We start from the raw sequence: 14,755 nt of genomic DNA on the forward strand, positions 1-14,755 counted from the left end.
TCAGGTAACAGAAGTTTTAGGAAGGGTAACAATAGAAAGGAAGGGAGAAAAGGAAAAAAAATTCCAGAAAGAGTATTTTATGCTGAAGTACTGAGGTAACTATGGACCCTCACAATATCACTAATACAAACTTTCTAGGACAAAATCACATCATGGAATTCAAGTTCTTTGGTTCTCACAATTAATATCTATTGAGTCTATTGTTTGTTTGAAGAAGCATAACCTCCTTCTGCATGGAAGCGTCTTTCTGTCAAGACACTAAAAAAGGCTTCTTGCTACTTGTTATCACTGACTAATTTTCATGGGCATAAAATGTTTTTGTTACCAACAAAAATGCAACACTTGGCACTGCTTGATCCATTTACATTTTGATATATTTCAGTTCAACTTTCTTATTATTGACCTACTAAGATACTTAGATACTATTATATATGTTTTATGTGTGACTTTGCTTTTAAAAGAAATCAGCTTTTACTGCCTTTCTCTGTACTGCTATAACACCATTTTTATGATGCAGTAATTAGAACTGAACATACTATTCTATGGAAGAATTTAACTAGAATTTTTATCGTCCCATTATTTAGATTGACTTCCATTATTTTCCTCTATCTTTGAAGGTCAGCTTCATGCTGACTGGATTTCCGAAGAATCTTAACTCTTAACATACTTAGTGGTGAGTGAAAATAGCACTTACAATTTTTTTTTTTTAAAAGCTAGACATTTGTTCTTTGAGCATGAAACACATTTCAATTTCAACTAATTGTCAACATAAAGACGTTACCAGGGATTCTTTTCAATGTCCAAATTTGTTCCTTCTGAGTTAAAAACTACTTATTTAAGCCAGGAGTAAAAGGATGAATTGTCCAAGTCATGATGAGCTGAATGTAGAGAACTGAAAGCATAGTTCTCTCACCTAGTCTGAGGCAAACAAAAACATTTAATTAACGTGAAATATTTTCTTGTTCATGGCTAGTTCTACTTCTAATAACAAAATGCTAGTGTATGTTATGTTCTAGATTATAACACAATGGGCTATCTGAAATGAGAAAAGATGGACAACACAATAAATAGGACAATAAAGAATTTCAGATATATTTTTAAATCATATTCATTGCAGTCCTCTATCATGTGTTAATGGCAGGAGCAAACGATATTCACATAAACTTTAAAATGTGGGTATAGCATGTGCCCCAATCAGATATTACTTAATACTTCTTTGTTTGAGTCTACTGTACAACATCTTGCATATACCTAAACTGGTACTTCATATGGTAACTCAACATTTATGCAACCTATGAGACACTGTACTGCAAGGTGTACAAACCTCCTGCAAAATGTGGTATTTTTCTGGTGGTGCGTTGTCCTTCTATAGCTTTTAGGTGATTATCCTATCAGAAGCCCATTGGTTTAAATGCATCTTGCAGATGTGGCAATCTGTTCTTGCATTGTATCTTTTGTCATGGCCATAGTGTCCCTGTTCTGCTCAATAACAACAAGAACGGCAATGTTACATACAGAGAAACATCAAAATCAGGAGCAATGAGAACGGAGTAAGAATATTGCAACCTCAAAGGAAGGTATCTCTACAGAATCACTATGTCAGCACCCTTCACAGCATCCACATCTTCGCAAACACCCCGACAAATCATAACTGTTTTTAAAATATCTACACTGTTTGCACCAGTTTACAGGATTTTCATTCTCATTACCATATCTTATTGAAGTAATAACTTTTCAGAAGACAAGCATTGATATTATTATTCCAACACAACCATAAGAGCTCTTCAGAACAACGTGTCAATTATCACATCACTGTTTTATTCAGCAAATATATTACAGAATTGGCTTCACCTACCTGCTTCTGACAAGTACCTTAACTGTTATTTTAAACTTGGTTATTAGGTCTGAAACAGTTAAAGCTCAACAGCTAAAGCTGCAGATCAGATATCAGAGATATCTGCCTCTAGCAGCATTTAAAGCCTTTTTTCATTTGTCACCTTATTTGCATTACATTTTCGTTTGCAGTAGTAAATATCCCTCAAATATCTGTTAACTTTTTTGTACCTAATGTCCATTGACAAGTCTACATCACTGGCTGGTGTGGTGCAAAGTGGGAAAAAAGAGGTTTCATCCACTGAAATCTAGTATGATTCCAGGACTGCATATCCACATGAACTTCGCTGCTGGTAAAGTTGTAAAGTCAGCTGCTAATCCTCTGTGTTTACAGCAGATGGACAGAGAGCTAATGACCCTGTGTCTACACTGCAGGAGTGCTCCAGCTGCTGCACAACCGCAACCTTCATTCATCCCTAGCGAAGCCACCCTCAGCACAATAGTATACATCCAAGAGCCTACGGCAAGACTCCAAATACAAGCACGGAACTCCAAACGTACAGTAAAGTAATTTGCACCAAGAAGAACCAGTTCTGTTAGCTCATCAGTGTAGATACAACCTGAGCAGAAAACAGCACAGTCTATATCCTAGCTATATATATTTTCAGGCATGCATGCAGTTACAATTGATTATGTGTGAAGAAACAGAGAACTAGGTGAAATTGTCTTTGTTCTTCAACAACATTTAGCAATAAGATTACTGTTTATGTTAAAGGGATAGACATAATCAAGAATACTGTTTATGTTAAAGGGATAGACATAATCAAGAAATTTAACTTATGTTTAAATGCCTCAGTACATAAATCGTCAGAAATTCTCCCAGGAGCTATAGCTGGAGATAGCATGGATGTTCAGTAGAACTGGATTAGGCTATGGGACAGAAACTTTCTGCTAAAGCCAACCACACTAAACCAAGCATTAGGAGCAGCCAGCTCTAACAAAAACAATATACATACAAATGAGAAGAGAAGAAACTGAAGTAATATGTGGCAGATTTGTTTGTTCGTTTTCAGAAACATTTATCCTTCAGCACAGAAATTCCCCCAATTCACTCCTACTAAACTCTACTACCTTTCTAGCTATGGCTAGAAAAACCTGCCCCAGCTATACCACGAGGTACTGCCTCGACAAAGCTCACTAGAACATGGATGAGGCCAGAGGATTCCATTATAAATTTCACGTTGTGGTGGGTTCAGACACACAAATAAATGGCAAGCAGTAGCATCACACTGGACCATACGTTTTTCCAGCTTCCTTTCCCACTCTTCAAGTATGAGTTTTCTCAGTCACATAGTTCATGCTTCTCCCGAAGCATGGCTGCTAACAAAGTTCCTCAACCAGCTATCTACAAGCAGCTCCACAGCAACAGCGAGCTAAATGCTCTTTTCTCCCTTTGAGTATATTCATAACCAAGCCATCATCCAGAAGGGAATGCATGCCAAACATTTAACAGGGCTTTACAGATAACAGAAACATGCTACATGCCTTATCAGGTGTATAACACATGCCTAACACATACCCAGTGAACACATTCCGTGTAAAATAGATTGTTGACCAACCTTCTGAACAAAAAGAGGTTTTCTTAGATATGTCTGACATTTAAACCATTTAGATTTCTTCAGCGTTCTGAGACGCCTTTTTTTTTTTCTTGAACCCATTTATTCCCAGTCTTTAAAACAACTCCCTCTGCTTTGCTAGTACCATAGTGCTAAACAAATCAGCACAGGCAAATTTCCACATGCAGATAAGACCAAAAGCACGGAAGATTATGACATCATTTCCAACAAGGTTGTCACCTGCTGATGATGTAGTGCCTTGGTCTGTGGGCTAAATATTCTGGTAGAAAAGCCAACATCCGCATCACAAAAAATGTCCTAACAAATTTATTCCTCTGGTTAATCATTCCTTTTTAATTTCTAAAGATATCGCAACAGGATAACGCTGTTGTTTTCAGTATCAAATTAAAACGTGTAAAGTGGAAGTAGCCATAAGTCTGTAGGTATGTTTACAGATTCACAGATTCACAGATTTCTCTAGGTTGGAAGAGACCTCAAGATCATCGAGTCCAACCTCCGACCTAACACTAAGTACTCCACTAAACCATATCCCTAAGCTCTACATCTAAACGTCTTTTAAAGACCTCCAGGGATGGTGACTCCACCACCTCCCTGGGCAGCCCGTTCCAATGCTTAATAACCCTTTCGGTAAAGAAGTACTTCCTAACATCCAACCTAAAACTCCCCTGTCGCAACTTTAGCCCATTCCCCCTCGTCCTGTCACTAGGCACGTGGGAGAATAGACCAACCCCCACCTCTCTACAGCCTCCTTTCAGGTAACTGTAGAGAGCGATGAGGTCGCCCCTGAGCCTCCTCTTCTCCAGGCTGAACAAGCCCAGCTCCCTCAGCCGCTCCTCGTAAGACTTGTTCTCCAGACCCCTCACCAGCTTGGTCGCCCTTCTCTGGACTCGCTCGAGCACGTCCATGTCCTTCCTGTAGCGAGGGGCCCAAAACTGAACACAGTACTCGAGGTGCGGCCTCACCAGAGCCGAGTACAGGGGCACAATCACTTCCCTCGACCTGCTGGCCACACTGCTTCTTATACAGGCCAGGATGCTGTTGGCCTTCTTGGCCACCTGAGCACACTGCTGGCTCATATTCAGCCGACTATCCACCAATACTCCCAGGTCCTTCTCGGCCAGGCAGCTTTCCAGCCACTCATCTCCCAGCAACTTACAGACTGACTTAACAAAAACCCTTAAAACAGGGTTTAAAAATGTAAGAATGATAATGACAAAGGAGAATCCCTATCTTGAACATTTATTTTTCAAACTTCATTCCATTAAGTTTTACTTCTCACTAAACAGAAAGCCCGTTATTTGAAAATGAGTTCAGAAAAAGAAGAGGAAGAAAAATGTACAAAAGCAGATACTGTGTGTGTATGAATTCAAAATTCAGTCTCAGCAGTCACACGACAAACTAGAGTTCTGTGCATTAGCAGAAAGCATAACAAGGCAAGGGATATTTGCCTTAAACCAAACCTCTAACCAATTCTAAGACTGCTTTTGTTTCTCCTTGACAGATGCAAGCATGTCCTGGAGAAATTATAAGTTATAAGAATGAGCAAGCCAGTTCTATTTAAAACTTTGTCATTAGTTTGCTGCCTTTGAGAAAGCTATTTTTATTTTCATTAGACCTATCTGATGAATGCTATTTTTCCTAATTATTGTACTTCAAAAGGTAATTAATAAACATATTTGTTATACTTCTAAAATTCTTTTTTTTTAAAAATATGCAAAAATTATTAACACTTTTGGACACCAATATATTTCCTTTTGTGTGTTCTGTCTTGTTTTCTAACTATCTACATTGATCCTAGCGTTTTCACAGTTTTTCACTTATTCAAAGAAATAGCCAAAGGTGCCACTAGCAAAATTAAGTTTGTTATTGTACAGCAGAGTTCTCAGCCTCTCCTCAGGCTAACCATGGCTTAAAAACAAAAACAAACAAAAAGAAACACACACACACAAAAACTTGACTCAAAACCATGGCTCTTGTATACTCCACTCAGCAGAAGTCTTCAGTGTCAGGTGCTGTTCTAGAAATGAACTATGTTTCCAGAGTGAAATCTAACCTATGATTCTGTAGTAACTTTTGTGTTATAAAAATAGTAATATGTAAACATGCAAATTTTTCCCCAGTTTTACTCAAGACTCTACCAATACAAGCCTTCTACCAAATTCTCAAAATTATTTATCTATGTATTCAACACTGGTTCTTAATCCAGTAAGAATTTGCCACTTATGCATGACAAACTTCTAGTGACACTGGACCAAGGATTTTATAAGGCAGAAACCAAACATATTATGATTAATTTGATAGAAAATGTGCACTGCGATGAAACAAAGTAGATCGTGTTATTTCACACTTAGGCTGCCACAGGATGGCTATTCAAAGTATCACCACCACCCAACACCCATGAGTGGAGCACAGATTTCTTCACCCTTGGTCAGGCACTTGCCCAACTAGAGTACGCTCTATTTCAGGCTGAAAAGAAAATGTAGTGGCCTATTCACCCTGCCTAGAGGAGTATGGAAGTTTCTTTCTAGGCTTTCTACAATTTCAAATTGAAGGCCAACAATTTCATTCTACTGAGAGGTCAAGTCTTTGTTACTAGGAAAAGTAGATAATGCTTACAGAAAGTTATAACTTTCTATACATAAGGATATGCTATTATCTACGTAAATATCAAAGCATATGGCAGTCCTTCAGTCTATATTTGTTTTCAGACTGTTAATTGTCTTGTAGCAATAACCTTGCACCAAAGCCTCATCATGTTTGTTATTCAGATACCAACAAATAGCATAATGAAAACAGATCACAGACAACTGTTAGTGCAACACCTGGTCTCTGTCCCAGCTAAGGAGAAAAACAGTTCAGAGCATTACATGCTTATTTTCTTTACGCTTAGATCAGAGCTCCAGACTTTGCAAAATATATCTCCCTGTTCATATCTACACAATATCACACAAGATATCTTCTCCTTTAACTGAAACCCTACAGTACATGAGTATATTCTTGTCTGAGGAAGCAGAAATTAGAAAAAATAGGTCTTCAATCAATTATCAGAACTGAAGCCCATTTAAACAGTTAAGTTCTGATCAAAATTTAGACTTTAAATCAACATAACAATTTCCAAGCATAACCAAGTTTCGTCTCATTCAAATAAAGCAAATTATTTTCTCTTATGAGAGCTGTTAAAAAAAAAAAGATGGAATACAGTGAAATACCCCCTGAATTTCATCTTTAAAGATGTAAGGAACATTCTACATTTGTAATTTTTTTTGGAGTTTATACAATCTTCTACCTCCAATACATACAGTATTAAATGCATGCACATAAAACATATACTACAAGACAATCGGCTCTTCTACAAGTAATTCAGATCTAACTGAATTTTGGCATGTTTCTATTTGAATTATGTGATGTGAAAAATACTATAGGCCAATAAAAAAAAAAAAGGATGCCTTTGCAATTTCTGCTATTCAAATGTGGTCAACAGTTTGCAGATCTTCTTCAGGACAGGGTCAGGTTTCTCCAAGTTAGCTTTTAATTCAAACCGATTTTCTGATATAAAGTTACATTCATACATATTTAAAAAAAAATATAATAAAAAAACAGACTTTAGAGAGTACATCCTCTATCATACTATATCACTACTTCTCTATGATCAGATGCACACAATTTTCTAACTCTTTTGCATCTCATCTAGAAGGTAATTCCATAGCATATAGAATACTATAAAAATAGCTGACCTACATTTTTGGTACTTTTGATGAAAAAAAAAAACAAAAAAAAACAAGAAGTTGTTAATACACTATTCAGACACCAGTACTTAGGTATTGATATATAAATACGCAGTTCACAAGGAACCAGATTACACAAATCTCTATCTAGAATAGAGGTCAACAAACTAAACAAACTAAAAGCACAAAAGATATCACAATTGAGAGTTCAGATTGTGTTAAACACACACACACAAAGAAAAAAAAAGAAAATCCCACTTAGTATCAGTCTTCTGAAATTACTCAGCTTAATATATAGCCTACCCTACTCTTACTAGCATCATACACATGTTTACTACACAATCAAAAATGATCTCATCTCCCCAGTTCCCAAACAGCATATACATTAACTTTTAGCACATACCTGTAACTGCCTGACTTCATTCTCCCTCATATCTGCCTTCAGGAAGGCAAGCCAGATGTTTTGTATTTCCATTGCCAACTTTCAAAATGCCTCCTCCTGTGTTTCATCAAGAGCACGTGCACTGCTGCAGTTGTCCTCTGAACTTCCCAGCATCAGGCAGGCAGACTGAAAGCACAAGTGAGGGTCACAGAGTGACATAGGCATAGCAACAACTGTGACATAACACAGCCCCCTCACGACCCGCCCTGCCCTTTGTCAGGGAGTAGCTGCTCAGAGCAGGATGCTAGGGTAGTGCAAACACCAGAAAATAGTTCCGACCAGAGCTTATGTCCCCACATGCTGTCCCAGCCACACCACAAACTGCAAATGCACATGAATAAACATCTTCCTCTTCTGTACCCCATTCCCAAGCCAAGGATGGCCCGATAGATAATATGCTTGACGATGCTATGCTACCATAGATTTTTAACCACACCTTCTAAATCTCACGTTTTCATGTATAAAGTTAAAATATGTATATAAATAAATAAATAATGCATATTTGAGCACTTAGAAATAGTTATAAACACTAACATTTTCGTGTACCATTTTGTGCAGTAGTTATTTATTTTTACTACTGTTAAGTACCTGGATATGCTTTCATGGAAAAATATATAATAGGAATAAACAAGCACTGGTAATCTGAATTTAAAATAAGTATATCTTTAATTTCATTCACCAAAACTACTTTTCACATAGAAAGTTTGTATTGTACTTATATAATTTTAGAGCACTGAGATAACAATTTAATGAAATAAACCAAGACAATCTCCCACGTGATTTTACTTTTTTTTTTTTAAATGACTGAAGAAGCACATACGTAGTTAAGCATCTTATGCGATATATATATATATATATATATATTTTAATTTGGAAGACAAAAACCACAGTGTTCCTCTCTGCAGAATTAACACATTCCCTTTGGAAGATAATCCATTAAAAATAGAAACAAATTGTTCAAACTGTTATTGGATGAATTCATGCAGGACAGCATCAACTGCATACAGCGTATGAGTTCAGGTGGAATAACTACTTAATCTTATTCACGTTCATTATTATGCTTCTGTCTAAACCACAGTGGAAGGCTTGGACTTTGATATCTGTTTTTATACAAGCAAGAGTCATTTTGTGTGTCTTCTCAGTAGATCATAAAATTTACAATACCTCTTTTATCTCAATTTATTGCCATTAATTTCCCATTGCCATCCTCCCTGTTTTTATTTTCCTCTTGGCAAATCTTCTATCTACAGCTTGTGCAACAGTTCTCTAAAGAGATAAGAGATAACTGTCATAAGACAATTTGGTATTGTCTCAAAGCCTACTAGGAAAAAAAAAAAAGTGTATTTGCGAAAATTATTTAAAAGCAAAACTATACTATTTTCACATTTTAGCATATAAATAAAAGGGTATGCATTTGTCATATACTTTCCTTGAGTACTGTTATTTTCCTATTATTTGACAATACCTTTTTAAAGTAATGCTTTCACTTTCCATATAAACTTAGTATTTATGCAACAATATCACCTAACACATCATACCAAATCTACAATACATTCCGTAGATGAAACTTGTACCAATACACCTTTCCTTCTTTTTATTGTTCCATTTAGCTGGTTTCCCTGAGACTCCATAAACAACATTTCAAAGACTTACTGAGTGAATGTCTGTTTTTCTTATACACCTACAGTCTGTTCTGCAAGTTCTAAGCTGAAACTTTACTATTATTTGAAAAAAAAAATCATAAACATACTTAATGAAGAAAAAGCACAAATGCTGTCTCTGAATAATTTCAACATACACCCTGCATTTGTGCACACTTAACTCTGAAGCCCCCGCTATTTCCAAACACTGTTGTACTTCCCCGTTTATTGAGTGACAGATTACCTAGGTCTTATATGAGGGATAAATATTTTTATTTTTTTATGTGTTCCTACAGATACTTTTCCTTCACAATTGCTTTCAGTCATTAGCAAGAGTTTGTTTCTGGAAGGTGGAACTTGTGTAAACATCTGTCAGTTGCAAACAATTTCTCTGCCGTGGCACAACTGCATTGCCAAAAACATAATGCACTACAGCTTCAAATTCAGACACCACCTTTGCATGAAGGGGGTTAGCAAATGGCATTAAGTTGCAGTTATCAGGAAAAGGCCCGTCATGTTAAGGCAGTATTAAAAGCATTTTATCTAAGTGCGTGTTTTTCTTACTGCTGTCTCCCAGCAGAATCTCACGTGCTTTCTCTACATGTTTACAGAAGATGAGAAAGGGAAGGCATTATGTTAAATTAGCTTTCAGTTACCTCAGATTTTACACGCGTGGACTCTCCATGAGAAGAAATGCCAGCCACTATTTGCTGGGCTTTATAAAAACGAAATCAATTCAAACAAATGCTTAACTCAGGTCTGAGCGTTAACATTAACATCAACGCAACGGGAATATACATCGGCCAGTATAGGGCCGGTACCGGGAACACACACCCGCCCCGCACAGGCCCTATTCCCGGCACGACGGCCTGCGGCCTCCGCGCCGGTGCCCTCAGGGCTGGCAAGGGGCAGAACGGGCACCACCCACCACGGACCGGAGGCTACGGAGAACTACTGAAAACGCGTGTATTTTGCGAAAGCGGTCCTGGTGCGCTACTAACTACGGCTGGGGGTCGTGAGGGTGACAGACGCTGAGAGGCGAAGCGCCGCCCGCCGTAACGTGGCGGCCGCCCTCAGCACCTCCCGCTGCCGCGCTGCGGGACGCGGCGCGTCCCCAGGGCAACGACCTGCCCCGCCGCAGCGCCCGCCCCGTCCCCTTCGGCCTCGTCAGCCCGCGGCGCGGAGCCGCCCACAGCGCCCCATGCGCGTCCCGGCCGCGCATGCTCGGCGGGCAGGGGCTGGCGGCGGGCGCCATGGTGTACATCTCCAACGGTGAGCGGGGCGGCCGGGCCTCCCCACGGCGGCGAGGGGCGCGGGGCCGGGCCACTAAGGGCCTCCCCCGGCACGGCACGTCCCTCGGCGTATGTTTAACGGGGAAGAAGAAGGGCAAAACGCCGCACAGCGAATGGGAGATGGCGTTGATCGTCCCTCTGCGCTGTCCAGACGCAGTGTCTGTGTGGCGGTGACAGCCCGCCTTTCCCAGCCCTGTGTGCTCATGTTCCTGTCGATAAGCCATTACGCACGTCTTGTGGCAGCCTGGGTGTAAATGCTGCGCTCCGTGGACGTGGCTTTATGTAACGCGCTGTGCGGTGTCGCTTACTAAACGTCGCTGAATGTTTTCTGTCACGACAGGACAAGTGCTGGATAACCAGAGTCGGGCTCCTTGGAGTTTGTCATCTATAACAGATTTCTTCTGGTCAATAGCAGATTTTGTGGTTCTGTTGTAAGTAGAAATTAATTCTTTTAATTAGCGGTATTTTAGATTTGTCATAGGTAGATGGTACTCAGTACTATAAGCAACGCAATGCAACAGAATTATTGGATTTATTCTTTAACATCCCATATCTACTGTTCTCAAAACATGTATGAATGTTCTAATATGACAACATGGCCCTGGTTGTTAAACACTTTGAAATATGTAATAAAAACTACATGGAAACTGGTGCTAACGTACTGGCAGGTCAAATGAGTTTTCTTTGATTTTTTTCCATTTTTATACTGAAAAAAAGAAAAAGCATGTATTCTTGTTAAATATCTAGTTTCTAATAGCTGATCAAATTGAGATATTACTTGGAGAACTTTTACTGGTAACGATAGTTTCTGGCTGCATGAAAATAATCACACAGTGGTAATCACACATGTAAGGCCCAGATTGAAGCCAGTAAAGAAACACAGAGTTCTTTTGGTGTCTTCAACAGTCCTTCATTATTTCAGTTATAGGTTTACATTTTATGCATTTCTTGCCGTTTATTTAACACAAAAGTAATTTTATTGATTTTAAATATTTGAAAATTGGGTTTGAGCTGTATTGCAATTTGGAATTACTTCAGATTTTATCTTCCCATATAGAAGAAGAATTGCAAAAATTAACAATAATTTTAACAGGACATTGTTCATTCCTGACACTACTATTTTTTTTTTAAGTCCACTTATCTTTAACTTTCAAAAGGACAGAAGTTGTATCTAACAGTCAATTCAACCTAATTCCTCCTGTTTTATTTTCAGTTTCCAGAGCATTATTCAACCAGATTTGAGAAGAAGAGGCTACACATCCTCCTATTTAGGACGCAGTGATGGAAGAGGGTATTTTCCATATTATCAATAGTTCTGAATTTTTTCCTCTTCTTAGACAAATGTCATTCAGATTCAAATGTATTCAGATTACAGTTGTGATTTGTGTTGAATCAGTCATGTCAGAGGACTAAAATGTTTGTTGTTTTTTTTTTTGTCTGCAGCATTTTGTCTGAAACTTGTTGATAATAATACTTTGTTTTGAATAGCTGTAATAACAGCATGGTCTAACTAATTTTTCAAGGCTGCATAATCAACAATATGTATCTTCAAAATTCTTATTTTGTTAGACTTCCTAAAATTAAGTGTTAGATTACATGAAATCCGTCATTTCATCTATCAGATGGCCTTACCTTTTTGTAGAGCTGTGTAAAAGCATCAGTTAGTGGTAGCTTTGTCTTGTACTACTGGAGTAATTCGAACAGTTTGTGTATGAGAAGTTTTGTGTTGGATTTTTTGTTACAGCTTTTCACTTGAAACCAAACAACTTTTCTAGCATCTCTAATTTTGAAATTACTGTAAAATAGGGACAGTGTTTTTATATTTCTAGTTGAACAATGGAATGTTTACTGAATACATTTTGTTTTCTTTTTAGGCCTCCAGGAAATCCTCGCCGTAGAATGGGTCGTATAAATCACTGGGGTGGAGGCCCCAATCCACCACCAATGGCTGGAGGTGGATGAGGAAGGTAATTCCAAATATGATATATCCTGCTTTGAACTTTTCTTAAAACTCCAGGAGATAACAGCGATAATCAGAGCTTAAGGTAGAATTGAGTGCTTTGTCCTACTTTTGTAAAGTTAACAGGAAGAGAATCCAAGTGGTTAGACACTTCATTAAGGGGGTGGGGGGGAGTGTGTGTGAAGGGGTATGGTATAAAGTTTTGGCTCAGAAATGATGAGCTTCTACGTAAATGTTGAACGGCTATTTGAACACAGCTGATAAAAAATGATATGGAACTCTTTCTCTTTATTGGTTGCTAATACAAAGTCCCATCCAGATCAGTAGTAACTGAAACTTTGCATTTCTAATGGTTATCATATGACAGGTGAGATTTTTTGTTTGAAGGGGATGCTTTTTGTAATTCAAAATCTGCATTGTCTTTTATTCATTAAGCTGAGAGGAGTTTCATCTAACACTGCATGTATATATAGTATGGTTTAATTTACTTTAGGGCTTAAGAAAACAGCTCTTTTCATGAATTCCCCCTTGTTACCATAATAAAAGTTACAAGAAAAACACACATGCAGGTGATCAATACCAGGAAGCTTTGTTGTAAAAAGTTCATACTCAAGAAATAAACAAAACCAACCACGTATACTCATACTTCAGTTCTGTCCCAAAAATGGATAAGTGATTCTCCATGATCCTTTTTCCGTCTGGATTTTTCATTTGACTAGATATGAGGCCAGCAAAGCTGGGGGGAAGGCTTTTGTGTGATAACAATGATGTGTAATCTGAAGAAGAGAATTTTGCAAACCTTTGGCCTACTTAGCTAAATTAAAAACAATTTTATTTTTATATGGTTACTTATATAACATTATCTTGCAAAGGAAAGCCTTGTTTCTAACCAAGCAATAATTTGTCTTTTAGGTAAACGCCTGCTGTAAGAGGCAGGCAAATGAGCATGCACATTTGCAAGGTGAAAGGGAAGAAGAGTTCAGCGGTGGACCAAATGAGTTTGAAGTCATGAATGTGTATGCCTAACCAAAAACTGTTCTGCAATACCAGCAGATTAATGAAGTTGTACTGGGAACTCCTTCAAGGATCCAGTGTAACTGAACTGCAGTTTTATTAAATACATGTTTACTGTCTGTCTGTCTAAAGTCTTTGTATAGCTTCTGAACATTTTACTGTAGTTGCAAAATAAGTAAATTATTTATGGCTTGTCAGTACGCAGTCTTTCTTACCATTTTTAGAAAAGCAAAAAGTTCTATTCAAAACCCTTTTCTGTGCAAATGAAAAATACACTATACTTACTTGATACAGAGGATCATTCAAGAGTCAACTTCAAGCTGTGCTTCCTGAAAGGTGTCAGTTTTGCTGTATTTTTTGTACATTGCCATATTTTTATAATATTAATGATATGCTAAAAACAGTTTTTAAATGCATTTTAAATTACTCAGTTTTACAGATCTTCCTTTTTACGAACTCTCTTCCTTAAGCCCAATAATGGGTTTTACAACATGCCTATTTTATAAGCACTCTTGAAACAACTTCCTTCTGTTATAAGGGTATATGCCTATTTACTGTACTGATGCTGATAGGACACTTCTTCAATAAAGTTAGTCTTTTTTTTTTTTTAAAGGAAGAAAAGGTAGCAAACTTGGTAAACCCAGTACTAACACAGAAGAGTTATTTTCTTTCAAACAGTAACTACTTTTCTGCAGTTCGGTGTATTTTTTAATTTTTATTATTCTGGGGGTCAACTGGTATTTTGTACTTCAATTGGAGAGGACTGGGTCTATTTGAGAAAATAGCACCTGCTAAGGAGAATCCAGACTGACTTATCTTCCATAAGGTGCCACTTGAAGCTTTTCCACCTAAACTTCTCTAATAACCTCTAGCAGGTAATTATTACATCCAACACTGCCCCTTGGTTAACATATGGATGTACTAGTTTGTTTCGCCTAGTAGTTACAGTGAAACGGCCCCTCCAGATGGCGATGCCCCCAGCCAAAGCCGAGCTACTCTCGATCCGCGCTGCGTAGCAGGAGCTGCACCCAACTCTGACCTCCCCACGTTCCTCCTCCTGAAGGAGCTCCCTGCCCTGGGACCAGACGCGGGCAGTCCCTGCCGTCGCTCGGAAGAGGCCGCTTCCCTCCCCCGCAGCAGCACGGCCGAGCATACGGCCTTTCCCCCACAAATACCGGCCCCGAGCGGCCGAGCCCCCTCCCGGCACCTCCC

General features: G+C 38.4%; 2 protein-coding genes across 3 annotated transcripts in view; one reads left to right on the forward strand and one right to left on the reverse strand.

The window, feature by feature from the left end:
* Nucleotides 1–10,185, reverse strand: part of CACNA2D3 (calcium voltage-gated channel auxiliary subunit alpha2delta 3) — a 509,008-nt gene extending 498,823 nt beyond the window's left edge. Inside the window, exons 1-3 of one of the 2 annotated variants that reach the window (XM_083795944.1) lie at nt 9,934–10,185; nt 8,802–8,903; nt 7,599–7,763 (exon numbers count right to left, since the gene is read on the reverse strand). In XM_083795944.1, the coding sequence (XP_083652070.1) occupies nt 7,599–7,618 (20 nt within the window). In that variant the 5' untranslated portion in view covers nt 7,619–7,763; nt 8,802–8,903; nt 9,934–10,185. The remainder of the gene's footprint in view (nt 1–7,598; nt 7,764–8,801; nt 8,904–9,933) is intronic. The other variant, XM_083795916.1, reaches the window with a different exon arrangement.
* A 231-nt stretch (nt 10,186–10,416) lies between these two features.
* Nucleotides 10,417–14,164, forward strand: SELENOK (selenoprotein K). Its single transcript, XM_083796007.1, has 5 exons — nt 10,417–10,549; nt 10,910–11,000; nt 11,783–11,860; nt 12,444–12,536; nt 13,442–14,164. The coding sequence occupies exons 1-4, from the start codon at nt 10,498–10,500 to the stop codon at nt 12,529–12,531; spliced, it is 309 nt and encodes a 102-aa protein (XP_083652133.1). The 5' UTR covers nt 10,417–10,497; the 3' UTR covers nt 12,532–12,536; nt 13,442–14,164.
* Nucleotides 14,165–14,755: the final 591 nt, after the last annotated feature.

The sequence above is a fragment of the Anser anser genome, assembly GCF_964211835.1.
Source record: "Anser anser genome assembly, chromosome: 12".
NCBI classification, from domain to species: Eukaryota; Metazoa; Chordata; class Aves; order Anseriformes; family Anatidae; genus Anser; species Anser anser.

Coding starts and splice junctions, on each gene's coding strand:
- SELENOK (XM_083796007.1), top strand. CDS start 10,498: ATGCTCGGCGGGCAGGGGCTGGCGGCGGGCGCCATGGTGTACATCTCC. Junction 11,001..11,782: donor GCAGATTTTGTGGTTCTGTT/GTAAGTAGAAAT, acceptor TTTTATTTTCAG/TTTCCAGAGCATTATTCAAC. Junction 11,861..12,443: donor GGACGCAGTGATGGAAGAGG/GTATTTTCCATA, acceptor TTTTCTTTTTAG/GCCTCCAGGAAATCCTCGCC.